Raw genomic sequence first — 27,124 nt, forward strand, 5'->3', positions numbered from 1 at the left:
AATTCGGTCGTATTACACCGTTTTTACAAACACACTCTCTTTTGTCTCTTTTCATCATAGCGGAAATTTGTCGGACAGACAAAATAGTACTTGTGTAAAGTAAAAACAGTGCAATAACATTGGTTTGTTTAATTTAATGTCACTATTTTACATATTCAACTGTTTTAAAAATAAAACTATTTATTCAGTTGTAAATTGTATAGTAATATTCATCTTAACTTATTAAGTACATATGGGACGGAATGTTATTACATCACATTGTTATATGCTTCAGGCACCATAAATAAACCCAAGAACATTTTACAGATAACTTAATGGTAATAAATTTAAATATAAAATACATAATAACCAATGCTTCTTTTACATGTTAAACTTTTATGACTGAAAGTAAGGAAGTACAAATTTTTTTTCTATTACATACAATGTTAAATTATTTATTAGTATAATAAAACTGTTTTATAGATTTCGATTTTATGTGTATTATAAGCATTAAGTTCTTGGGACTAACTAAAAACTATGTTAGTTTAAAAACAATATTATATTAGGTAACGTAAGACATGAAGTAAGGTAGCCATGGTAACGAAAGTAGGTATATCTTTATTATTTTGCCAATTATAAACCCATTAAAAGGCGTGTACCATATTATTCCAATTGTCCGCATGATAACAGGAGTTTCAATTACAGAAATGTATTGTGTTCATACAAAATTTGTTACCATATATCATTTTAAGCCGATTCTGTTATATCATAATATTTGTATTTGGTATTGGCACGTAACTTTGCAAACATTTTAGCGGTAGGAAATAAAAGTTCGCGTATGAACATTTACTAGCAATGGACCTAAAAACTTCTCTGTGCATTTTACAACTGTTGTCAATATATAGGTTACCTAAAATATATAGGTTATAAAACGTGGTAGACGTGGGTATTTGATTGGAAATTATATTTTGGAATAACATGTAAGTACAATGTGGAGTACTTAAAAATCATTGCTTGTTGATTGAATAAACTAAGTGATGAAACTAACAGTTTGGTGTTGAAATTGGTACAACTTCCAGTCATAGCAATAAGTATTAAACTAAATTGATTAAAATATATGATAAAACATTGTTAGTATAAGAGATTAAATATGTCTGTCAACAATAAAAACGTTGTGCGTGATATGTATTTAAAATATAGAAGTTAAAAATATGTATCTTTAATTTCTTATACTATTGATATAGAAGAAACGAGAACGAAACAAGATTAAGTTATAAAATATTTCCGGAAAATAAAATCACAACCGGGCTATATAAAAAAAACAATACAGATAACTAAACATAAATAGTGGGTAACACTGAAAATGTTTAGAACGGGCTAGTTAGAAACATTGTTAATGAAAACTTTTTTGAATTTCAATTTTAGACCTTTTTGGTAACCTAATGTAGTATATTGCATTAATTAATCATTTGTCGTTTGTTTTCGAGAATTGGCGGCAAATCTAAAACTCTTGTTACACGTGAAAACTAATCTAACGCGAGTTTTTTTTTAGATTTATTACGTTACTTACTTTCGTTGTGGGCTTACTCTACAACAAAGCTATGATAGGCTGCGATTAGCATTTCTTAATGAAACCCCATCTCTTGCCACTATTTATAATTGGTTCAACGAGTTTAAGCGTGGACGTAGGACGTATCTCAATGATGAACCGCGTGAGGGTCGTCCATTTACAGGGACTACTGAAGATAACATCAGTGCTGTGCTACGCATGATAGAGGAAGATAAGAGAGTGACCTATCAGCAGATACGAGCAAGCCTAGGCATTGGTATGAGTCAAGTTCAAAAAATATTACACGAACATTTAGGCGTCAGGAAGCTTTGTACCAGATGGATTCCCCATACAACCGACGACCAGAAACACCTTCGCATGGACTGGTGAATATTTGACTATGGCAGGTGTCGAGATAATGAGGCATCTCATTTATACCCAAGAACTAAAGATAAAATTCGAGGTATTCGCTTTAAGAGCCCTGAAGATGCGTGAAAGCGTACGAAAATGCCATAGAAGAGACCCCTAAGGAAGAATAGGCCCACTGCTTCTGTGGTTCCATCGAATGCGACGATGTGTAGAGAAGAACGGAGATTACTTTGAAAAACAATAAAAGTATTGGCAACTTTCTACGTTAAGCCGTTTTTCATTTTCTAAACATTTTCAGTGTTACCTAGGTATTACAAGAAATGCCAGGGCGAAAAAGAGCAATGCGTAGAACATAAGTGTTTATCAAATAGATAAATAATTCTATACACATATACCAAAATAATGTAAACAATATTGGAACCTACAATAAAAATGGCCACTTAAAAACTCATTATTCGTAATTTATTACATACAACCATAAAATGGTTTGTAAATTGAATATTGATTATGTTAAAATATAAAGATAATATTGTGTCAAAATATAATGTTATATATTAGTCATTAATCTAAAATTGGTTAAATAAAAAATGTATATGCCTAAAATAATATAAACATAAGAACCACATTTAGAACATGCTAATGTGAAACATATATTTTTAATATGGTACAATATAAATAATGGTCACCTTATAAAGACAAAGTGTCAATGGCTATAAAATCAATAATTAACAGCCATTTAAAATATACAACAAATTTTTAGGTTGACTCTAGGTTCAACATTGGACGGAAAACTTCAGTCATTATTACACATGAATACTTTGATTAGGTAATGTAAAGTACTTAGCTAGGCCAGCAGGTGGCTTCGTTTTGAGATGCTCTTCTATAAACTGGCAGGGACAGACGTATTTCTCTCCGTGACGTCCTGGAGAAAAGCTGCTGAGTTTAAGTCTGTTCTTCACCACATATGCCCCCCATCTGCCTACATATCGGATGTACAGAAGAGCACCTCTTTCCTAAACAAAAAGGAAATCTTACATAAACAAACTACTAATGATATGAGTAAGAGAACGTTCATGTGTTGCATGAAACAAGTCTCATCAATATTATTTTTAATACAATAAACAATAGTCACAAAAGGCTTTATTATTTCTTGAAGTACATATAACCTAAACTTAAACATAAGCAGTAGTCAGAATATATACATATGCTAAACAAGAATTTTATATGCTTCTAACATGCTAAGCCTTCGTACAGCTATGCTATACCATGAAACCAATCAAAATGAGACTTGCCAAGGATTAAAGTGGTTTGGTCAATCCAGACCTCTTCGCCTTAGCCAATTGTTGCATGACACACAACAGGCCCGTGTATCTTTGGGTTCTTTGTTGCGTAAGATTTCTTCAACATATTGACAAGGACAAAGCGCCTGGGATAAGTGCCGAGGGGCAGTAGGATTTCCTCCTTCCTCATCTAATGTCCAGTCAAGTCGGCGACGCAAGAAGTCCTTGCCCCAACGCTGGAGGTAACGAAGGTACACTTGCTCGCCTATATCCTGCACATTTTATACCACACCCTTGTAACACCAGTTTTAGTAAGTATACAGCAAGTTATGAATCTTTAAACCCTGGATAAGTATTTTAAAGGAAACCAGTTTATTTGCTTTCTGAATATGTGGATAAGCATATTATACTACATGAGTGAATATTAAACCTTGCACCTGTATGTATCTGTTATCCAAGTTAATAAATAGTTGTTGATAAGTCAAATAAAACATTCTATTTTTATGGTGAAATAAGACAATTTTAAGTTTTTTATGACACTCAAATAATATTTTGCATTTTAAATTGGCTTATCAAACTGTTCATACCTGGTATTTTAGATATTTTAGTTACCCACTAAAATCCAATATAAGACAAGGAATATATAATAGATTTATTTATGCAAAACCATATTTCTAGCTACCATCAAAACAGTCTATAGTGAAATTAAAATTTTAATCACACACTCATAAAAATTAACTTGTATTTACCTGTTTTCTTGACAACCTTGTAGTTTGACTTCCTCGTATTACAATGTCAGTTGCTTGCACATCTAACTTCTGTTCCCAGCCTTGAATTATAGTTTTCCCTTCTTCACTAGCAATAAATTGTTGAATATGAGAAATGCAAGGTTCAGAGTCAAAATACAGAAAACAAAGATGAACTTTATGGCAGGATAATTTTCCTCTATCATCTAAAGCAAGAATCAATTTATGTTTAATGAGCAGCTTGTTTACACTTGCTAAACATCTCTCTAATCCTTTTGAAAGTCTTAACTTGATCCACATGCAGACAAAAATTGCCAATGCATTTAAAATCAACCACACCACACCAAGGCTGAATAGTGTAAGTCCAGTCAGGCCTGAGAATAGCAAGCTGAGAAGCACTATAAACGCTATTGTGATCCAACAAACAAGTACTCTCTTGTAACAAATGTTATACAAGGTAAACCGAGCATCATTCACCAGTAATTCCATTGCATGAACATACTCTTCCACTGTCAACTGAAAAAGACAAAGTTTAAAGATGAGAATTTATAGAGATAGAGCATATTATACTAACATAATATACATTGTTTGGCAATTTAACTACAAGGTGGGTACACTACCATTTGTATGTTTTACCTAATGAAGGTAAATCAATCTATAGTCAACTTGGTTTGAGTTCTATAATAGCACACTAATTTTAATAAAGAGAAAATGTGAGAAAGAAAATTAAGAAAATGTTACTATCACTTTCTTACTTTCCAAACATAATTTGTATTATCTTGAGATCTAAGATAATTACTCACGGTTAACCCTTGAGCCATTAATTCTTCCGGAACCAATTCTGGTCTGAACTGAGCTGGTGTAATCCATGGCAAATTTGTATTTACAGGGAGTAAAGTAACAATTATATCCCCATTGCCTAGAATAACAAAATATGTTATGTAAATAGAAAGTGTAGCTAGTGGTTAATACATATAAGTACAGACTTACTAAATCCTTGGTGAATATTAATAACTTCTACATTTTTATGAGGGCTTAATGGCTCTGAATTTTTATCATTTCGCTCTAAATTCACTTGAACAGATTCCGTGTTTAATACCGCAGGCACTCCTATGTTTGCAGATGGTCCTGGTTGTGAATTAACTGTTTTACCATTGGCGGTAGCGGAATCTTTTTCTTCATCATCAAACTTTACCCATTCCGTTGTTTTATTTTCATTGACTACTTTTCCATTAACTTCTGAAGAATCAATTTCTGTTTCTTCTATATTACTCATTTTCTTCGTTTATCTTAGTTCTAAATAATATAGGTTTCACTTCATGTTCTTATGTCTTACTAGTTTAAAATCATTTATATAGCAACTTCCTAATTCGTAATAAATATAATTTAGAATTAACAAAACAGCACAAATCAAGATGTCAATAGAACAGTTTTTCGAATTTATTTTATTAGGTCATAAATCACAAGGCACAAAACATAGACTTTATTTATATTTCCTAATAACTTGGTTTGGTAGAACTGGTGTTACGACTATGTACAATGTTGAAACTTTTGTTCGTTCGTCTGTCATTCGTCTATAATGAAGAAAAGCTGTCAATTGTTTAACGTCATTCAAATTGAGTGATTGTTGCAAACATTGTATGTTACAATTATCCATAGCATAATAATAAATTGGACAAGTAATCTAATTAAAATATTTTGATTACTAGTATTTAGTATTGTATTCTATTATTTCACTTTAAAAAATGTAAAAGTAGTTTCATTGCGTTTTTCCAAAATAATGGCTATCGTAAAAACTCCTGTTTTAAAAGTGATTTTATGTGGTGAATATGGTGTGGGAAAAAGTTCTATATTTCGACGATTCATAAATAATTCGTTCCTACCAAATGCTGATAGGCGATCTACTTTGGGACTTGATCATTTTGAGAAACTATATCAAGTTGGTGACAAGGAAGTCAAGGTGAAAACTAATTTGATTAGTATTTAAAAAAAACTATATCACATTATGGATTCTTTATTTATATATTAGTATAATAAAATTGAGTCTTTACAAATTCTTTATTGCCATGGTAATGTAAATAAACGGTTATTATCCACAGTTGCAATTATGGGATACTGGAGGAATGGAAAGGATTGCTTCAGTGACATCAAGTTATTATAAATTTGCTGAAGCAGCAATTTTAGTATTTTCTTTGGATAATATTTCTTCGTTTCATGTATTGAGTCAACATTTGTTGGATATTGTGACTTACGCAGAGAATGCAAAAATTTATCTGTGTGGAAATAAGTCTGATCTTGAAGGGACATCTCCACAAGTAACTGATGCTGATATTGAAACTTTTTGGTAAGTTATTTATATATAAAAAACTATTTAATGTAATTAAAATTGATAAAGCTCTTTACTATGTCTTTCTTGCAAAAGTAGTTATAAATGTAGAACTGTGTGACTTGATATTAATTCCATAACACACATTAACTAAATTTTTGCTCATTCCTAATTTGCAAAACAATTTAATGCATTTTGTTACAGCGAACAATGTCACAATCTTATTAGTAGCATTTATAAAACATCATGCAAAACCGGAAAAGGCATCGAAGAGATGTTTAGTGACATTGCATCACAACTGGTAGAGTCAAATCGTTCAAGAATTGAGCTCCAAGCTTTAGACCACAACAGTTTTAAAATATCTCAACCTGAATCTCCTGAGGAACCATCATGCAGTTGCTAATTTCGTCTTGAAATGCAATGTAACTTTTATAAGACTTAGTATTTTAGCTTACAATTTATGTCTGAAATATTATACATATATGCATAAATTTTATATGTGTATGTGCTATGTTTGTAATAAACTATCAATTATGTAAGTTGTTATGTTATCAAGTTATGATATTTTTCTTGGTTGACATTTTGATATTATATCATAACCCATAATCATGGTGCAATAGAATGTTTAATATGAAAAACATTTTAACATTTTAACAGTCCTCTTTACATAAGATGTCTTTCAAGGTTGTATTTTAGTATTATTTTATTTATTAAACTAGGCCTAAGTGTCACTCTAATTTATGCAATCTTGTAATTGATATTATTTCACATAAAAAATACAATGTTTCTACAACAACTTTTATTTTTACTGCTTCTGTAACTTTTTACTTAAAATAGTATTTTAAAATTTCTCATAATAACAGCTAAATACATTTAAAAAGAATTAAAAACAAAGTAACATTATGTTGTGTATTTAAATTACAAATAACAAAATGATATTGTGTAAATTGGATATGCAAATAAAACTTGTTTGTTCCGTAACAAATTTTAAATAAGTTAACACCCACCAACAATAATTTTAATCAGATCTTTAGAACTAAAATAAAATAGCCAAACACAATTTCTTCGTAAAACAACAATTTATAACAGAATATTTAGTTTCTAACTGAACAATTCAGTTTTTATTTAGTTAAGTTAGCTAGTGTTGGGCTGAATTTTAAGGAATGGTGTACTTTTAATAGCCTTAGCGCTCACGGAACATTGAAATATTTCTTCTGAGAAATGGAATCTGCTATGTAGAGAAATATACATCTTATGAATATGCACTACATATATTTAACTGTTTTACAACTCAAATCCTATACTTACGGAATATTTTTATATTATGTAATCACCTACAAATTAAGTTATCACATTCCAGGCCCTAATATTAAAATCTTAGACTTTCATTATAGATTGAGACTAACATTGTAATATTAATGATCCAATAGTTGCTTTCATTTAGTGCTGAGACCATTGTATAGTTTTGATATCCACTCCTTCTTGAACCATTTCCCAAAGGGGACTCATTTCTCTGAGACGTTGAACATGCCTTATTGTTTTCTCTGCTGTATAATCTATTTCGTCCATAGTAGTAAATCTTCCTAAGCCAAACCTAGAAACAAAAATTTTAGTAGATAAGTCCACTATTGCTTCAGTTGCACAAAAAAAGTCAAGTGTTAGTTGTTTTATATATTTATTTACTTCTAACACAAATATTTTACTAGCTTAAGACACAATTTTCCTCAACTACTACACACAAACAGATTAAAGAAACTAAGCTTTGTTACGCAAATGCACCAGTTGTTGGTGTAGTTAGATTACCATTCATTCATTCATTAAAATCAATTTCTCAGCGGAACATAATTATGCTAAATAATGATAATTTCATACACAAACATTAAAATTGCTCACCTTATTGAACTATGTGCTAGATCCTCATCTGTTCCAATAGCTCTTAATACATATGATGGTTCCAGAGATGCTGATGTACATGCTGAGCCACTTGATAAAGCAATATCTTTTAAAGCCATTAATAAAGATTCACCTGAAATAAAACTTTGTATTAATACAAACCAAACATTTAAATGTAATAAACACTTTGTTAGTACTTCTTTTCTATAATGAAATAAAGATCTTTGCCAACAGCTATTAATTCTTAACAGAACAAATTATATAACCACTGTAGACAATGATTTCTCCAACACATACAAAAAATTGGTACTACAGTTTAGTCTATTATAGCAAATTAATTATTTAACAGAGAATTAATATTAATAAAAAAAAATATTAAGCAAGATGGACATTTCATTTTCTTGCTGTTTGGATTAAATTTCAAATTTCTACGGATATCCATTTGTTCTTATGGATATGGATTTATGATAAGGTTACCTTCAACATAAGCAAATGATAAATTAAGACAGCCAGGATAAGAATGTTTCTCATCTCCATTTCTGATTACATGTGTCAACTTGGAGTTTATTTTGTCTAAAAACCTCTTTGCTAAATCTTCCATCCGTACATGGTCGTATGCCATTTCTCGTTCTGACAGTTCACATGCTGCACCTATGATAACATTAAACCATACAAACTATAATGTCAAATATGTAATGTTTTGAAAAGAATTCCCATTATTGTGATATATTTATTTGTGTACAACTCTTATAAATTAATTTGTTCACATATTAAAAACATAAAACTGTTGTTAATTTTACAAATAGAAAATATGATAGCATATGATGTGCTGTGTATATTATATTTTATCTTAGTGATTACTTACCTAAACCAACTACTAAGGGAGTAGGCACTGTACCACTTCTAATACCCCTTTCTTGACCACCACCACTCTGTATAGGCTCGACTCGGACTCTGGGCCTGCGTCTAATGTATAAAGCTCCAACTCCTTTTGGCCCATAAACTTTATGACCAGATATTGACATTAAGTCAATGTTCATGTCATTCACATCCAGTGGAATTTTTCCAATGGCCTGAGCGGAGTCTGTGTGAAAGTATGTTTTATGTTTCTTACATATTGCTCCAATGTCTGCAATAGGCTGTTTGACACCTGAAAAGTATATTGTGAAGTTAAAACTGAAAAATGTGAGTAATTAAATGCTGTCAGTACAAAAAATGTATACCAATCTCATTATTTACTGTCATAATTGATACCAAACTAGTTTCAGGTGTTAATGCAGCTTCTAAATCTTCTAATTTAATTATACCGTTTGGTCCAACTGGCAAATATGTTACTTTAAAACCCTCTCCTTCTAGAACTCTGCAAGAATCTAACACACATTTGTGTTCCTGTAAATAAACAATTTTATTATGAAACAAAATAAACATACATTGAACATATTTGAGGATACCACCCAAGATACAATAATTGTTTGTACTTACAATCTGTGTTGTAACAATATGCTTTTTTCGTGGTGCATAAAACCGTGCAACTCCTTTTATAGAAATATTGTTAGACTCAGTAGCTCCTGATGTGAATATTATTTCTTTAGGATCCGCCCGAATTAAATTAGCTACTTGCTCTCTTGCTTTCTCAACAGCAGCTTCACTCTCCCATCCATAGGCATGGGTTCTTGAATGTGGATTACCATGATAGGTTACTAGATATGGTAACATAGCATCTAAAACTCTAGGGTCCTAAAATATTTAGTGGGAATTTAAATATAAGCTAAGAGATGTTCAATAAACAATAGGAAATATTTAGGTTATTTTACATACAATTGGCGTTGTAGCTTGTGCATCGAAATAAAGTGGTCGGCCGATTTCATCGTGTTTAAGTGAAAATTTATCATTTTCAACTAAAAAAATAAGAAAATTTTCAGTTTTTAAAATTTTTCGTTGCATCGCTTATCCATTGGTGCTTAGAAACTGTTTACCTGAGTTTGATAAAAATCTTTTTCCCGAAAGCAGTCTAACTGGGCTTTCTTGTTGGGATTTTCTGTTTATTGCAGGGATAAAGTTTTTTAATACTACACGAAACATTGTCAACTTTAAATTTGTTATATCAAATTTCGAAAATAAACTTCACAGTTCGCTTGAATCACTTGGTTTAGTACCACAGATGAAAAAGAGTGTGGTACAGACTAGGAATTATTTAATAGAAATCAGAAACTAAAACAGAGTAATTTTTAATATACTCTATGTTCGGACTGAGAAATAGATATTCGAATATAGTTTTAAAAAATGTCAACATATTAATAGTAATAGTAATAATAATAATAATATGCATAGGCATAAAGTATCAAACATAGATTTTGTTATAAATTATTCAAGTTGTACTGCATCATAACTGGCCATGCATGGCAAGCGGGAGCAACTTGTGGTGACTGGCCGGAGTCGTTGATTTGTCTTATTATAAACTTATAATTATTTACATAATTTTAAATTTATAATAAGTTACAAGTTTATAACAATACAAAATTGTTTTCTGTCGTTGATATTAATGCCCGGTTCACATTATTCCAGTCCAGCGCTGGAATGCTACTGGAATAATGTGAACCTGCACTGGAATGTACCATTCCAGTGACCAATCCAGTCCAGTTGACTGGAATGACGGTCTATTTTTCATTCCAGCTAACCCAATCCAGCGCCACTGGAATAGTGTGAACGGCCAATCCAGTGCTTGAATACACGTTTAACAGTGAACACACTTTGTTGTTATTTTATGGAATTTTATAGGTAATTCCGAACAATGAAATTAACTGAAAACCAAACTCTTCAATTTGTTTCTTTGTACAGAGAACATGTGTGTTTGTGGGATATCACTTCGGAATCTTATAAACACAAAGGCATGCGCCAATCCGCCCTGCACAAAATTTGTGATTGTATGCAAATAGAAGGTTTTACAGTAGAGGATGTAAAAAATCAAATCAAAATCTGTATTCCAAGGGATCTTCTGATTTTAGCTGTTACAAAAGCATTGCTGAGCCGCATTTTCATTTCTTTCGCTAATCCAATTTCTCACCCAAATCCGGTTTTTTCTTTTTAGTTCTTCTTCCACTTCATCAATTACTTCTTCTAACAGTAATAATTGAACAGTTTTAAAACAATTTCTAAACTTCTTTCTTGAAAGCATTGTCACTGTAGTGTTACCGATCTAACAGCTTTTGAATGACTGGAATAATGTGGATGTTCCATTCCAGTCCAGTGCTGGACTCACTGGATTACTGGACTGGAATAATGTGAACCGGGCATAATAACAAGTACTCACTATATGCAAAATTAAGTACGATCTATTACACTTTTTTTCCATACTGTAATACTTTATTTAAAATATCAGTATTTAGTATCGTATAGTTATAACTATTTATAAAAATACTAAATAGTTATTTTAAATTGACACACACCTACACTCTATTATGATATGTGCAAGGAAATATTATAGAGGCGATTTTGTTAAAAATTTTAGGCTAATTATTATTTAATTAAACCATAAATACAGGTAGGTTAGATAAACATAGTTATTTTTTACGATAATAAAATATCCTACAATCTATGATTGAAGTTTCAGTTGTTTTTGAGATTCTAGGTTCCACTGAAATGTATATGTATACCACTTAACGAATTTCCTTAATTTATTTAATAATAAAATAATTAAACGTTTATTTATCTTTTTTTAATTACATAACTTTTATCATTTCCATATTTCGATGTGACTAACATTTACATACTATATTATTTAATTCAAAAAACAACAGACAGTTACAGAATAGAAAGATACAATGGAAATAATGAAGCTCAGTTCAGAAGATCCTTATATTACTATAAAATTGAGATCAACAAGCAAAATTACAAACCTCAGAAATATATATATTTTTTTAATATTATGGCAATAGTTTTAACTTTATGCTAGTTTGAAGTAAAAGGTTGGAAAACTACACGCGAGAAAAAATTAACAAAGACATCAAAAGAAAAGAAAGGGATAAGCTAGTTAAAAACAAAATATAACATAAACATATTACTATTATTATTCTATTATATCTTAATATTATTATTGATTATTTAAGAAAATAATACATTAAAATACAATAAAGGATAAAGCAAAAGGCAGGAGATCTTAGTCGGAAACGGAACATGTAGTAATTGTAAGGAATACTAAAAGGAGGTGGTGCCGTCATATTGGGAACTAAAAAATAAAATATGGTCGAGGTCACCAATATCGTCTCCACACTCACAAATATTGCTATCAACAATACGAAGCCTTGTTAAATGATGAGGTGTACATACATGTTCTAAACGCATTCTAGATATGATAGAAGTGACAATTTTAGAAATTTTAATCTCATAGAACCATGGTTTACTGGGGATCCTGGGTTGAATTTCAGTATAATGTTTGCTTTTGAACTCGCTGCTTTTCAACATCATTCCATGAGTCCCAAAGATGGGTTTTGGGAAGAGCAGCTAAATCATGGCAATAATTCATGTATGGGAATATGTCTCCATCCGTTATAGCTTCTTTGGCAAGCTCATCAGCTTTTCGTTTCTTTTAATCCCACAGTGACTTGGAATCCATGCAAAGATAATGTTGTAATTTCTTTGAGAACATATTAAAAGCTTATCACGTATTTCGCAAATAATAGGATAACAAAGTTTCATTTGGAAAGGAAATTTTTCAAAAGTTTGTAACGTGCAATTTTTTAGTCTGAAAATATGATTGTTCTTTTAGATTTTAATAAAATAACTAGTTCTACAGAAAGAAGACTACGCACTGTACATAACATCGTCCTACGGCGCGCAGTAAAGGCCCGACGCTACGTGAGCAACGGCACCATAGCGAGAGATCTGCGGATGGAGTCGATCGACGAGTTCGTCGCACGGCTCGCCAAGAGGATATTTGATCGAGCGGACGCCTCTCAACATTCTCACCTCCAAAACATCGCGCCGTGGCACTCCAGGCCCATTCAAGTACCTGCGTGAGTTCTTCTCCGCGGGTCTTGACGACGCCAGAGCAGCAACCGCGGCTTCAACCGCTGGTCGCCTCGCTGGGTCTCACCCGGCGGAACTTGACCGCGAGCCGCGTAGCTGCCCGATACCACCGACCATGACACCAGGGCCAAGTTCAGATTACTCCTTGGCCCCACCAATGGATTGACACCCCGGATTTGAACCCATCGGCTGCGCGCAGCGAGTAGAGACCGCATCTCCCCGCGCGCGGCAGCCCCCATCAAGGGCTATATGCCCGCCCCCGTACAGCCCGGGTATGTGTATGTATCAGCAGGGCGCGGACCTTTCACCACCCGAAGGGGGCATATGCCCCGAATGGGACAAAACATCCCCCTAGCAGGGAGGATGTAGCATTAACCTCATAAATTTATGTATTGGTAAAAACTTACGAAAGCTTATTATTAGACATGGTAAGGATTTGTGTCGCCCGTAACGGGATGTATGAATAATATTGTTCAATTCATGCAGTTTTCCATGTAGAGAATGGTAAGAAAACTGTATAGATTTGAACAGGAAACGATCACTTAGAAATTGCCTTCTTAATTTTAAAGAAGGATCGTAGCATTCTACATGGTTGGGCTAGATTTCATCACTCCTGTCACAATTTTCACAGCTTTTGACTGAATGACATCAAGTTTTTTACTTCCCAAGACACTTCCAACATCTAATAGAAATGTGCCATAATCTAGAACAGATCTTACAAGGGCGTTATACACAAGTTTCATAGAAAACGGATGAGCACCCCACCTGAGAGGCATTTCATGATATTAAGCAGCTGTGTACATTTCATAACAACATGAATTTAATATAACTCCTAAAAATTTAATTTTAGTTTGAACCACTTCAAACTAAAATTATTAAAGGTTCGAAGGCCACATTTATAACAGGCGTTGTATGTTTTTTGGAAAATATGACTATTGAACTTTTGGACACTGATAGATCTAAGTCATTTTTAACCAACCAGATTTTGAGACAATTAAGTGAACTAGACATGGAATTGCAAGCCTTATCCATAGATTTATCTACGGAATAAAAAGAAGATCATCTGCATATTGTAGCACATTTATATGGGAATTTATTATAGCTATAGTTGATTCTAAATCATATGTGTTAATGTTATATAAAAGTGGGCTAAATACCGAACCTTGGGAAAGGCCTTTAAAAATTGTACGCTTTAACTCAGTACTATTACCATCTTTCAGAACGATTAATGATATGTATCTGCAGGATTGTAAATTGATGATAAAATGTATTAATAACGTAGGAACCTGCAGTTTTAATAATTTGCGGTGTAGAATAGAAATGTTCACATTGTCATAGGCAGTAGAGATGTCCAAAAAGGCTACAATATCTTCATCACGTGAAAAAGCTAAACGAATATACAGATATTCGTTACCACAATGTAACCACAGGGTTAATATAGCTAAATTGTCCATTGTAGATTTTGACGAAAACCGTATTGACTATTAAATTATTGTTTTCTATAAACCATTCTAAAAGATTCTTCACAAGATGTTTAGCAGTTTTAGTTAAAACAGAAGACAGCGCAATAGGTCTATATGAGGCAACATCATTGGTAGGTTTGTTAGGTTTTTATTCGCTATAACTTCCTGAGACTTCCATGTGTCAGGAATATTACCTGTGACTATGACTGAGTTTATTAAATTCAAAAAATACATTAATGCACTATCACCAAGATGAGATGAAAATGAATACATTATACCATCCTGACCAGGAGATGAATCTTTAACATGTGAAAGCACACCTTTTTGTAATGAAAAAGGAGAGTTTCAAGAGGAAGAGTCATCTGTCAAAGACGATTCCAAAGGAATGCAAATCGATTCAGCAGCTGATAGAAGAGCTAATCTGTCTAAAAAGGCATCAGTTAAAAAGGGGGAAGTGAAAACAATGATAAAGATTCTTTGAAAGCAGATCGAAAACATTTAATACTGGTCCAAACTTCTGAAGGGCACGTAGAAAGAGATAAAGAAGTACAATTTTTTCCAGCCTTCCTGCTTTTTGTCTCTAAAGAATTTATGTGTGGTACTAATTACTTCATTGAGAATATCTAAATTTTCAGGTGAACTTTGTATACGTTAAACATGTATTAATAAGGAGAAACATCAGTAGGAACATATTCAGTACGGCCAATAGAACGGGAATCTGTAATGGTTACTGTTGCTTTGGTGTTATTTGAATTCCTCGCGGTAAACTCTTGAGAGATATTTGAATTTTCCGTGTAAGATGTTGATGGTTGAGAGGATGTGTTATGTGAATTATTATTATTTTGCGAGTGTGGAGATGACGTGGATTGAGATATAAGTTTAGAAGTAACCTTATTGAAGGAAATTTTTTGATTAAAATTGACTCATATATTGCATAATCTTTCGCACTGACAATAATCACCGCTAGCACCACTACCTATCTTTTTCTTAACTTTCGTACATACTGCCAAAGGCGCAAATAACGAGTTCGTTTGCGACTTCCTTCACCTGTCTGAGATGATAACGAACAATCCGTATCCATTTTGTTTAGTTCATCTTGTGAACCAACATTTGATCCCACAACATTTAAGCCAAATGTGGCCATTTGAATAGAATATTTTTTTATTTTTTGTTGAAACTAATAAATATGTAGGTATAAATTTCTTCATTTTAAATTGTAACAGAACTAGGTATATTATAATATTTATTGGACAGCGGCAGTCAATTTCTTTTTAAATTTTTCGATAGTGATAAAATTCCTGATTTTATAATTGATGCTCTTATTTTTTATATTAACTATATTTATCAATTGTTTTAAATTTTTCATAAATTTAACGGTTAAAGACCATAGTTATCAAGTGAAAGAAAAAATAGCACAGTAAATTTTTGCAATTCACAACACAATTTACGAAACTTCTCGAACAGGTGATGCCAACTCCTACAGAATGTTCCGTCGAGGACCAACATCAAATATCCCTAAAGTGTTTATTGAACACTCGAGTTGAGAGGTAATTTCAGATATAAATTAAAGATACACTTAAGTAGTATTATAATAGCTATTATTTCGATCTTGAAGTTATTACTCCTTGCTTCTTCTTGATATTTCAGTTATAGTCAGCCTTAAAGTTTATATTAGGTCCTTACATATGAAATTGGCGTTTTGTCGTACTGGCCACTTTGACCTCAAATACCTCCTCTTTGGTTAGCAATTTCAAATTCAAATTTGTACAGCTATTTACTCATGTATTTGTGCTTCGATGACCATCATTCATTTGCTTTTTCTTCTGTTTTTTTTCTGTTTGCGTCACTCATTTAACAAAATGGAAAACTTAAAGTATCACATTATTTACGAGTACGAGTTCCGCCGTGGCACTAGTGCTGCGGAAACGACTCGAAGGGTGAATGATGTGTATGGTGGTCATGTTGCTAAAGAAAACACAGTTCGTTTTTGGTTTCAACGTTTTCGTTCTGGAAATTTCGACCTGCAGAACAAGCCCCGTGGACGGCCTGAGACCCAAGTTGATAATGAAGTATTGAAGGCTATTGTGGAAGCGGATCCATCGCCAACCACGTCCGAGTTAGCTGCAGGCTGCGGTGTTAGTGATAAAACTGTTTTAATGCACTTGAAGCAAATTGGGAAGATTAAAAAGCTTGAAAGGTGGGTACCTCACGAATTGACTGAAGCAAACCGGCAAACGCGCGTCGACTGCTGCGTTACATTACTGAACCGGCACAATGATGAAGGTATTTTAAACCGAATCATTACCTGTGATGAAGAATAGATTATTTACGATAATCGGAAGCGCTCAGGGCAATGGTTGGATCCTGGCCAGCCAGCCAAATCCTGCCCCAAGCGAAAATTAACCCCAAAAAAGTTACTTGTAAGCGTTTGGTGGACTAGTGCCGGTATTGTACATTGCAGTTTTCTCAAATCTGGCCAGACTATTACGGCTGATGTCTATTGTCAGCAATTGCAAACCGTGATGGAAAAGCTAGCGGCTAAAGAACCTAGGCTGGTCAATCGCTCCACGCCACTGCTGCTTCACGACAACGCTAGAACACACACTGCACAACAGACGGCCACCAAATTAGAAGAGCTTCAATTGGAATGTCTAAGACATCCTCCGTACCTATACTCCGTACTCCGGACCTTGCTCCAACAGATTACCATTTTTTTCGAAATTTGGACAACTTTTTGCAAGGGAAAAAATTTAACTCTGATGGGGCAGTCCAAATCACTACCTATGAGATGGCAAAAGTGCATAGAAAACAATGGTTCATACTTTGATTAATTAAATATATTATATTTAAAAATATTAGACTTTTTGTTCCTCCCATACAAAACGCCAATTTCATATTTGGTGTAGTTATTTGCTTGGGTTTCACACTGAAAATAAATTATACAGAATCTTGCATTTAAAAATTCACTTCTTGGATAAAGACCCACCTGGAAAACTTGATTTCCCTTAAATTTGGGGCCCAAGTTGCCATCACTCCATGGCAACATATTCAAAATCTCTGCTATTTCCATAAAAAACATTAATCAAGCTATTATTACATTATTAATTTTCTTTGGTTTGTTTAAATAAAAAGTGAAAATTGATGTGGTCGAATTCTCCAGAGTTCTTATAGCTTGGTTTATTACATTTTTATGGTGCAAATAGCAGTTAGAATAAGATTCGGAAATGTTATTTAGCAAGCAAGCACAAAGTCTCGACTGTGTAAGTATATAAGTTTATAATAATAATACATCGCTTCAATCCTTTTAAAAAGTGTTTTTCTTAAGTTATAAAATATTTTCTTCCCAAAAATACATAAAAATAACATCTACTCAAAATTCACATTATTAATAATAAATCAGTAGATTATTCAAATATATCATCATATGTTACAAGAGATCTCTTAAAATCTTTAGGTGGTGGTTGATTGCGAGAAGCAGATGTTGAATTTCCCTTTGATGGAGGTGGTCTCCTTGCAAATGTAGTTCGCCAGCCTTCCTCATTTCCATCAAGAGCAATCTGGGCTTGGTTAGCCATGTCTGCATTATCAAATGAAAGAAATACTCTGAAAAGTTAAGGCTTTTTATAAACTGTAATTTTTTCACTAGGTAACTCATGTTAAATTAATATCTCATATAAATATACAGTTACTAATTTATATTTTTTACATACTTATCATCATCAGTTTCTTGAATAAACGAAAAAGGTTCAAATGATGCCAACCGACGTCTAAGAACTTCTTCAGTGATATTAGTACCAGTAATCTGCAGATAATTTGTTTTATTTCCTGTATTAGGAGCATCGCCTCCGCCTTGTTTTCTATTTCCTTTCTCATCCCTAAAAAAAATAACAAATATAAGTAACTTTTAATACAGTTTTATTTGTTGTTTAAGCTAAAACTTACTTATCTCTAGCAGTAACAAATGAGTCATAAAGGTATTTGACTCGAGGTGTTGGTTTTTCTTCAGGTGGTGGAGGTTCTTGAGAAGCACTAAATGGTTGATATGATGCAACACCACCAGTTCCTCCTGTTGAACCACTCAGTTTTCGTTCTCTCCCTTGTTAGAATAATGGCAAATATAAGTAACGGATTCAAGAATAAAGGTATCTTTACATGTCTGTATTAAATTATAATTTAAATTATGCTGGTACATGGACTATGACATGAAACCATCATTATTTGATTCTAGTTTAAAAATTATGATATTTTATTATAAATTGTACTACTATTTTTAATATTTTCTATAAAATTTAACAATTGGAGCATATTTTATAATATCATGGCAACTTTTTCTTACACTTATATACTCAAATTATAATGGAATTAAGAAACAACATTTTTACCAGCTCGAGGGCGTTTGAAGGTAGCATTTTGAGGTTGCGTTGGTGGACTTTTTATGGCTGGAATGGCACCACTTTTAATAAGTTTTCGTGCTATTTCTCTAGCGTCTCTAGCTTCTGTCGGACGTTTAGGTAATACGGGTTTCTCAGGTTCCTGCTTAGGAGCTTTGAGTGCCTGAAGGGCTTTCTTCTTTTTCTTTAATTTCTGGTACTTTGCTTGTAACATCAACTCTTCTTCAGTGAGATTAGACGGAAAATGTAGGTACACCATGACTTTATAAAAAAAACACCAAACCAATTAATAGGTATTAATTATAAGAAAATTGCAAACCTGCGACTACCGTAAAATTTGCAAAAAAAACAATGTTTAATAGCTAATAGCAAAAAACAAAATAAACTTATCTATTTGTCAGTTATTAGTGATATAGATAACTCAGTAGTGACACTGACAGTCACGCTTGCAATCGAAGTTCGATAACAATGATGAGGATTGTCAAAATAAGCAAGCTTAGACAAGATGGCTTAACATTATTGTATGTAGAAACTCGAAAAAATTGTTTTTATGAAAATTACAGCTTGTCGGTAGCCTAAGCCCAAAAGGCGTAAGTTTGGATACAATAAGCGAGGCCATGACAGTGTTACGAAAAGACACACATTAACACTCACGCTTTTTGGCAGTCAACCGTCAACGGCCAATGAATATTTCGGAAGTTTAAAAAATACGTCGCTTATCCGCCTTGTTTTTGCGTGAATTCAAAAGCACAAGTACAACTATCGCCATCTTTAATGCCTGCCAAAGTTTTAAAAACATGTCATATTTTAGACGTTTTAACGAAAAGTTTTTTTTTGTATAGAGTTTTAGCTTTAAATATTTGTAATTTAATATTATCTAGATTTTTGAAAAATACATCATGTAAGTTCAAGATACCTGTTTTTTGTAAACTTTATACCATTTAAATTTATGAGAACATGACAAAAATCATAGTTAATTTTAACATGCAATTTAAATTCATATACCTACTTTTTATGCCACTTTACACCTTTCCATAAATTCCACTTAAATCGAAAAAAAAATCCAATCTTGCTCGCATTCTAATGTCCATTTTGCAGCTTGCTTGCTTGCAATTAAGTTTATAGAAGTGACATTAGGAATACATTTAATCCAGGGAGAATATGACGGAATAAGGTGCTACGGACAACAGGTTGGAGCTACGCTGTCGACTTTGCGGTATTGTAGTGACATGTCTTTTAGTTGTGAACGAAACGATTTCGACAATACAATTACGCAAAAGCGGTAGTGTATGTACATTATGTCTGGTCTTTTATAACCCAGACCTCGAACTATTAGGCATACATCGAATAGATCCGATACTTTGAAGAGGTATTGAGGTTATATTATATAGAAGTAACCACATAGCTTTTGAATTACAGCTACTTGAATATAGTGACGTAACAGTACATTTAACAATATTTATTTTATTAAATTAACGTAAATTTAATTCAAAATATGAATAAAGATCTTCAAAGCAAAAAAATCTAACTATGCCCACCTATATTATATTGTAAACTGTTTATGAGATACTGTAACTTTGCCGAGGTATGAAAACTCACATGGAATTGCGAAATACATATGATCGTTACTGCTAGAAAATTTATACTTTAAAACCTGTTTATAAATGACTTTGTGGAAATACGATTATTTCGTATACTGTATACTATTTAAATGACTGATGGATAGATAAAAATATCAATGACCGTGTTTAACGTACGACCGTAAGTAAGTCAAGATACTTGTGTAGATAAGGTAAGTAACGCAGAGATTTACCTACTCATTCCTTATCTGTAAAATGCGTCACCCTCATAAGAATAGGATATCGCGATTCGACAATAAAGTAATGGAATTATTAGAATTTATGATCCACTTCAAAGTCATGTATATAATATGTAGGTATCATATTATCTATTTTTCTATAGTATATTCTTAAAATCAAAATACTTCCTCTCTTAATTAAACAAAATAATATATTAAGAAAAGCCATATCTTATTTTAAGTGTTTATTTATATTACTAATTGGAGTAATGTTAGTCATAGGTAATTTACGCGAAGTTGTTTACCTACTAAATGCGTTTAAGCATATTATAATAAAAGCCGCTGACTGCTTGACCTTAATACTAACATGCAGTCTTATTTCGTATTCGTCATTAATTAACAATCATTGTGTATTAAAATTACCTATTGTGCTTTAGTATTACTCATTACGTGTTAGTAAGCGCGGGTTGCAACACGTTTGGCTAGTTCTGTTAATTTTTAAAATGTATTATAAGTTGTACTTGTTCTTCGCTGTGTCCGTTATATGGATGTATAACGTGAATGCGATGCCGAGGGATAGCAGCGTGATTAACACAGATTCTGTATCTGGAATTCCGGAAACAAATTTACTCAAAGACAAAGAGCCGACGGAGGAAAGTGGTATGTAATTTACTACAATTGTTTAATAAGTTTTCATTAAGATACGATTTCTCGTTTGTTTGTAAGTTGTAAAAAAACGATAATTCATTTATTAACCCCAACTTTCTCTTAGCTATTTTTGGCTTTTGGTACCTAAATGGCTTTGTGAATAAAATTCCTTCTACTTTATTTACATACAACGTATCGAACTTTATACGATTTTAATAATGGAAAAAGCGTACAACTGGTTTGCATTTATATTATGTATATACATAATATTAATGCAAACTTAATGACATACTTACGTTGGTTCATATGAATTACTGTGGCTAAAATTTAAATCAACGATTATCCTTTGTCTGGCAACTTACGTGGCTTGAACTATAAGGTGATAATATTTAAAACTCAGTAGCATATTTATTTTAAAGCACGCAAGGTTAATTTATATTGGTTACTTTCTTGAGTATCATGCAAGTCATCTCTAATGAGTCATTTACAGCTCTAAGAACCAAGGCTGGTTATGTAGTTCCTTGAAGTTAATGTAAAGTTTTCAAATTAAATAATTTAATTTATTTTTCAGTAGTCACTATACCAGGGCAGGTTTTATGCAAGTATGATAAAGGATCCGAAGAACCATCAGAGGACGTGGTCTGCCAGGAACATTGCTTACCCAAAGGTTACTCATACGGGATTTGTGTTAGTGGCAAATGTAGTTGTATTTAGAAGTTTATTGTAAAATTCTGTATAGTTATATATTTTATAATAATGAAAACAACTCCTTTTTAAAATTATTTTATACTATTATATACATAAATACTATTTTGTATTAAAATATATCTAGATTGGTTTGTTTTGAATTCATATTTATTATATGCATAGATAATATATATACAATTAATATTCATCGCATTTCAACCTCCATTTTAATCTTACTAACCCTAACCCTACTTGGATTTCTCACAGATATCTATATTTTGCAGGTGATCAATAGAAGCAATTGATTGAGATTTAGAATGTAATTTATCTGATTTAAGTATATTATCGGCTTCGTCTTTGACCAGCTTCCAGCTCACTTCTATATCTTGCACTGTAGTAAATTGCGAGCAAATAGCCATGCGTATAATAAATCGACCTTTACAAGAAGCGCCTACCATAAAGATTTGTTTTTTCTCAGTTAAGTTTTCGAGTAACTTCTTGGTGAGATAATCGCCTTCAACTAGTCTAAAGCACACCAATGCCATAGCTGGTTCTGGCTCAACTATAAATCTACTATCAGCTTGAACCAATTTAGCAAAGTGTTGAGCAAGGCTAATCTGATTTCTAATATGTCTTCGTAATCCTTCAGCGCCATATATTCTAAGAACCGACCACAGTTTTAACGATCTAAACCGTCGACCCAATGGCATCTGCCAGTGACGGTAATCTGGAATTTTTAAGTCCCCTTTAACATCTTCTAGGTAAATCCTTTGAACATCGAACGCGTTAATAAGGTCATATCCATCTTTGACCCACATTGCAGAACAATCGAAATTTACGAGCAACCATTTATGTGCATTGATATCAAAAGAATCTGCGTATTCAACACCTTTCATTAAATGTCTGTATTCACGACATATAAAAGCTGCTCCAGCGTACGCTGCATCGACGTGTAACCAAACATCATATTTTTGACAAACTGGACCCAATTCATATAGTGGGTCAAATGCGCAAGTCCCAGTCGTCCCCAGATTTGCTACAACATAGCACGGGATAAGACCTTTGGCCTTATCCTCTTCGAATGCCCTTTTAAGTGTTTCTCCACGCAATCTACCACTGGAATCCGCTTTTAGTAGTCTCATTTTCATTGAGCCTAGAACTCCAGACTTTTCAACAGATGAATTGCACTGATCTGAGGTATATGCTACAAACTTTATTTTGGTAAGGTCTTCATCTAAATCAGGATTTAATTTCTGCATTCTGCGAATCATTTTATCTTTGGCAGCCAGTAAACAAACTAGCGTTGCTTCACTTGCAGAGCCCTGTAAATGATTTTTACGATTATTTAAAAATTTACAACTAGATGAATTTTGTTTAGTCATGTACTAGTAAAAATATAGTGTATGAAGTGAATTCTTTATCTCGTACTTATTCGAAATTTGAGGTTCAAATAATTAAAAAATTATATTAGATCTTCAATTGATTGTGACTTCACGAAAATAGTCGTTTAAAACAAATACCTGAATAACACCGCCTCCTGGTCCAGGGGAGCTGTTGAGAAATTCTTCGGGTAAACCTAGAAGTTTTCCAAACCAGTTCATTGTGACGACCTCCAACTCCGTACAGGCTGGACCCGCCATCTGAAAAATATTAGACCAATTCTTTATTGTGAAATGATGAAGGTTTTTCCTCCAAAAAGGCCGGTTCAAAGGCCCCAGAATTGAAGATACTTATTTGATATTTTGTACCCGAAGATTGTAGGTGTTGCTACACTATGTAAGATAACTTTTGAAATAAGATGTGGCTTTTTATAGACTAACAACTGCTCGTGCTTTAATGCAATAGGAAAAAAATGTTATACGGCTGTATCGCTGTGATCATACCTGTCCTAGGTACGCCGCTTGTGCAACAGAGCTAAGACTTTTCTTCGTATATTTTATTGTTCAAAATCTACAGATATCGGCTATTTGGGTTTAATATAAAAAACAATAGAACAAATTAGAACAACATTCCATACCCAAGTGATTCCTACTGCCCCTAAGCCATCGCAAAGAAGGCCACCAACAACACTGGCAAAGGAAGTTCCAGTAGGATAGTATGCGTGAAATTGGGGTGACTGCCATCGCGTTACCTGTAAATACTACAATCTATATCCATAATATGAAAAAAAATATATCCTATTAAATTTTTCATAATATAGTATTTGAGATCCTATAACCTCTCGAAGTCTCTCACTATTTACGAAGGGAATCAGACCCAGGATAGCTACGATTCGCTCCGGGTTATACACCATGCTATAACCATCGATATAGGCACCGATGATTGTACACTAGAGATGTCACTGGTTACCATATCAACCACATAGTTAAAAGCTTCAGGAGTCTCTTTTGTTGACTATTTAGGCCAAAAATGCAAATGCAATTCACCAGACATGGAGGAACACATTTAAGCTACGAAATAACCTTCGTGATCAAGTAAACACGTCTAATTAACAAAAAGTTATTCGATCACTAGTTGAAATAACGTCAACTATTAAGCCATGGTATAATTTGTTCCAAACAATTCAGCAAGAAACATTACACTTTATCGATGTTATAGTGTGGATATGAAATTCTTACCCCAGGCACGATGTTGTCAGTAAAATCTTTGAAAACAGCTTTCCAATCTTCGGGCTCTTCCGGTGCATCCTTTGGCAACTTTTTAATAAGGTACCCTGGCTCTACCGAAGGCAAAACGTCTCTATAATTAAAACTCGTTTTAAAGTACATTTATTGCTATGTATTTAATATGCTGCACTGATAGCGAAAGCAATTAGTAACATTAATCGTACGTTTGGTGTAGTAGTACCTCTTAGTACTAATACCTTTTTAATGTTATAGATTAATTTTAATTATTTATACTTAAATTCCATTTTTGCATGAAAAATAAAAACGTTAAAGTTAAGGAAAAGTTGATAAGACGTCAAGGTTTTACATACTATGATTATATTGGACCATAATATAGTCTTAATTGTATATAGTTGTATACTAGGCACTTGAAAGAAAAGCATTTTGTGCTTTCCAAGATTTCTGCGCAAGTATAAACTAGAGGACTAAACATTAGTATTAAACTTGTATTTAACAAGCAAAATCTATACTTCAGTTATGGAATCAAGAACTGTGAAAAACTAAGATAATTCATATAGAGTGATTAAGCAGATATTACAAGAAAAATTGTTATGAAATATTCACAATAAGAGACAATTAAATATTGCGTTTAAGGAAACATGCAATAGGTCAATTGATTAGCGTAGAAGCCAACCTGGCTTTTCTACAATCATAAGATTTATTATTTGCAATAACAATGGTCAGTGATGATACTTTGAAATTTATAGGAAGCCTATTACTATGATCATTACCATCTAGAAGCTCGTCGTCCATTATAAAATTAGTTTTATTTCATTAAATAAATATATTTTATTTTCGTTGATTCTGCTCATCGATAGCACAAAACATAATTGCAACAATTTTTACTTTATAAAAAACTTATTTTAATTAAAATTAAGTTTTTTTTTCAAAAAGTAATTAAACTTGCGTTTTAAATGTTTAATGCTGTAGACAATTAATATAATTTAATTTAAAACTAAAATTAAAATAAGATTATCCGTATTACTGAAGTCATTAGCAATCCTATGTATATCCATTTAATGGAAATTGCTTAAGTCAGAAAAGACATATACAAATAAATACTATTGCAATGTATACAAACGCGAACACGATAGACTATTAAATAATTCATAAAGGAGTAAGATTTCTTTTTGGAGTTAAAAAAGTAGAAATCCACGCTACTTATACTGGTAGGCATCATGAAAAATTATTGTATACGAAGTATAATTTAAAATATAATATAAAAGTAAAAAAATACTTACTTTTCTCTAATATTATCATAAAAATCAGCTATAAAGTCGATGGCCGCCTTCCCATACTCTCGAAACTGCTGGGAATCCATGATAACTACACATGAACACAAAAATCTAAATTCCGAGAAGTATTATTGTAGGTCACGAGCTGAGAAGGCACCTGAGGATGGAACGAATTACGAGACAATGGTCTCGATCTTTCACGAGTGGAGGATTTATATGTCGACGCGAGCGAGCACCGTTCGCTTTTTATGACGTTTAATTCCCATGCGATTTTTTTTACTACCACGGTTTATATAAAAATATAGAGTTACAAATGTATTAAAGTTTATATCCGGCATCACGGCAATATAATTTATAAAAACGCATTTAAAAAAAAATGTTTAATCAATTTGTCGGAGGAATATTTATTTCCTAAATGTTACAAAACCATTTTTAAAGGCTTTATAAAAATTGAGGACATGTATGTCACAAAACTGATATCATTATCACTATTTTAATTGAGATGTTCGCTCCATTAAGATATGTGTAGCATTAATTTCGGAACATCATTGTTATGCATTCGTGGAACCTAAAAACCGAAGCTGTCGTGGAATAGGCCTTTTTAATATCATTAAAAGTACCGCTCGGTGGAGCATACTAAGTGGCTTGGTCAAGGCAGTTGTGCTTAGCAGGACTTCTTATTTCGTTTGCAATTTGAAATTAATAAGAAATACAACTAGAACATGTTGGCTATTAAATATTTGATTTGAAGTCTTTTTTTATATCAAAATTACTTTAGATATTAAGCAAAATTAAAAATATATTAGAATAACATTTGAACATTTTAATAATGTAAAGTCTCGTCACTACCGTCTCGTCAGTGCCTTCGTCGTTTTGGTTAGTTTTGATGATTTTACATATTAAGTTAACATAATTCTAAAAAACATAATCCAAACATGTATGTTTTGTGATATTTGTGCAACGAGACATGATAACAAAACATGTAAAAACCAGTATGTTTTTTTGTTTCACATCGAAAAATAAGTATAATTGTAATAACTAAGTATAGAAGTAATCGTGACTAATGCTA

General features: G+C 32.6%; 6 protein-coding genes across 10 annotated transcripts; 2 read left to right on the forward strand and 4 right to left on the reverse strand.

The window, feature by feature from the left end:
• Positions 1–2,101: 2,101 nt before the first annotated feature.
• LOC123712558 (transmembrane protein 268) lies at positions 2,102–5,401 on the reverse strand. Of its 2 annotated transcripts, XM_045665721.1 has the most exons (5): positions 4,914–5,398; positions 4,727–4,842; positions 3,927–4,439; positions 3,190–3,449; positions 2,779–2,910 (listed from the first exon to the last, which is right to left on the reverse strand). In XM_045665721.1, the coding sequence occupies exons 1-4, from the start codon at positions 5,197–5,199 to the stop codon at positions 3,210–3,212; spliced, it is 1,155 nt and encodes a 384-aa protein (XP_045521677.1). In that variant the 5' UTR covers positions 5,200–5,398; the 3' UTR covers positions 2,779–2,910; positions 3,190–3,209. The 2 variants fall into 2 exon arrangements, with proteins under 2 accessions (XP_045521678.1, XP_045521677.1); XM_045665722.1 differs by lacking the exon at positions 3,190–3,449 and having other exon boundaries at positions 2,102–2,910; positions 4,914–5,401.
• Positions 5,402–5,549: 148 nt separating this feature from the next.
• On the forward strand, positions 5,550–6,785 carry LOC123711955 (ras-related protein Rab-24). Its single transcript, XM_045664832.1, has 3 exons — positions 5,550–5,883; positions 6,023–6,267; positions 6,454–6,785. The coding sequence occupies exons 1-3, from the start codon at positions 5,704–5,706 to the stop codon at positions 6,650–6,652; spliced, it is 624 nt and encodes a 207-aa protein (XP_045520788.1). The 5' UTR covers positions 5,550–5,703; the 3' UTR covers positions 6,653–6,785.
• On the reverse strand, positions 6,453–10,295 carry LOC123711954 (cysteine desulfurase, mitochondrial). Its single transcript, XM_045664830.1, has 8 exons — positions 10,119–10,295; positions 9,961–10,040; positions 9,625–9,879; positions 9,366–9,531; positions 9,008–9,292; positions 8,620–8,793; positions 8,143–8,275; positions 6,453–7,843 (listed from the first exon to the last, which is right to left on the reverse strand). Exons 1-8 carry the CDS (start codon positions 10,222–10,224, stop codon positions 7,690–7,692), a joined length of 1,353 nt encoding a protein of 450 aa, XP_045520786.1. The 5' UTR covers positions 10,225–10,295; the 3' UTR covers positions 6,453–7,689.
• Positions 10,296–18,000: 7,705 nt separating this feature from the next.
• On the reverse strand, positions 18,001–20,715 carry LOC123712645 (negative elongation factor E). Of its 3 annotated transcripts, none has more exons than XM_045665873.1 (5): positions 20,621–20,715; positions 19,013–19,282; positions 18,573–18,726; positions 18,341–18,505; positions 18,001–18,233 (listed from the first exon to the last, which is right to left on the reverse strand). In XM_045665873.1, the coding sequence occupies exons 1-5, from the start codon at positions 20,637–20,639 to the stop codon at positions 18,035–18,037; spliced, it is 807 nt and encodes a 268-aa protein (XP_045521829.1). In that variant the 5' UTR covers positions 20,640–20,715; the 3' UTR covers positions 18,001–18,034. The 3 variants fall into 3 exon arrangements, with proteins under 3 accessions (XP_045521829.1, XP_045521830.1, XP_045521831.1); XM_045665874.1 differs by lacking the exon at positions 20,621–20,715 and adding an exon at positions 20,031–20,513; XM_045665875.1 differs by lacking the exon at positions 20,621–20,715 and adding an exon at positions 19,676–19,755.
• Positions 20,716–21,038: 323 nt separating this feature from the next.
• Positions 21,039–22,301, forward strand: LOC123712646. 2 transcript variants are annotated; one of them, XM_045665877.1, is made up of 2 exons: positions 21,039–21,479; positions 22,042–22,301. In XM_045665877.1, exons 1-2 carry the CDS (start codon positions 21,323–21,325, stop codon positions 22,179–22,181), a joined length of 297 nt encoding a protein of 98 aa, XP_045521833.1. In that variant the 5' UTR covers positions 21,039–21,322; the 3' UTR covers positions 22,182–22,301. The 2 variants fall into 2 exon arrangements, with proteins under 2 accessions (XP_045521833.1, XP_045521832.1); XM_045665876.1 differs by having other exon boundaries at positions 21,067–21,479; positions 22,039–22,301.
• Positions 22,302–26,226, reverse strand: LOC123712644 (aromatic-L-amino-acid decarboxylase-like). Its single transcript, XM_045665872.1, has 5 exons — positions 26,062–26,226; positions 24,773–24,893; positions 24,172–24,285; positions 23,675–23,794; positions 22,302–23,476 (listed from the first exon to the last, which is right to left on the reverse strand). Exons 1-5 carry the CDS (start codon positions 26,139–26,141, stop codon positions 22,403–22,405), a joined length of 1,509 nt encoding a protein of 502 aa, XP_045521828.1. The 5' UTR covers positions 26,142–26,226; the 3' UTR covers positions 22,302–22,402.
• Between the last annotated feature and the right edge of the window lie 898 nt (positions 26,227–27,124).

The sequence above is a fragment of the Pieris brassicae genome, chromosome 7, assembly GCF_905147105.1.
Source record: "Pieris brassicae chromosome 7, ilPieBrab1.1, whole genome shotgun sequence".
Taxonomy (NCBI): Eukaryota; Metazoa; Arthropoda; class Insecta; order Lepidoptera; family Pieridae; genus Pieris; species Pieris brassicae.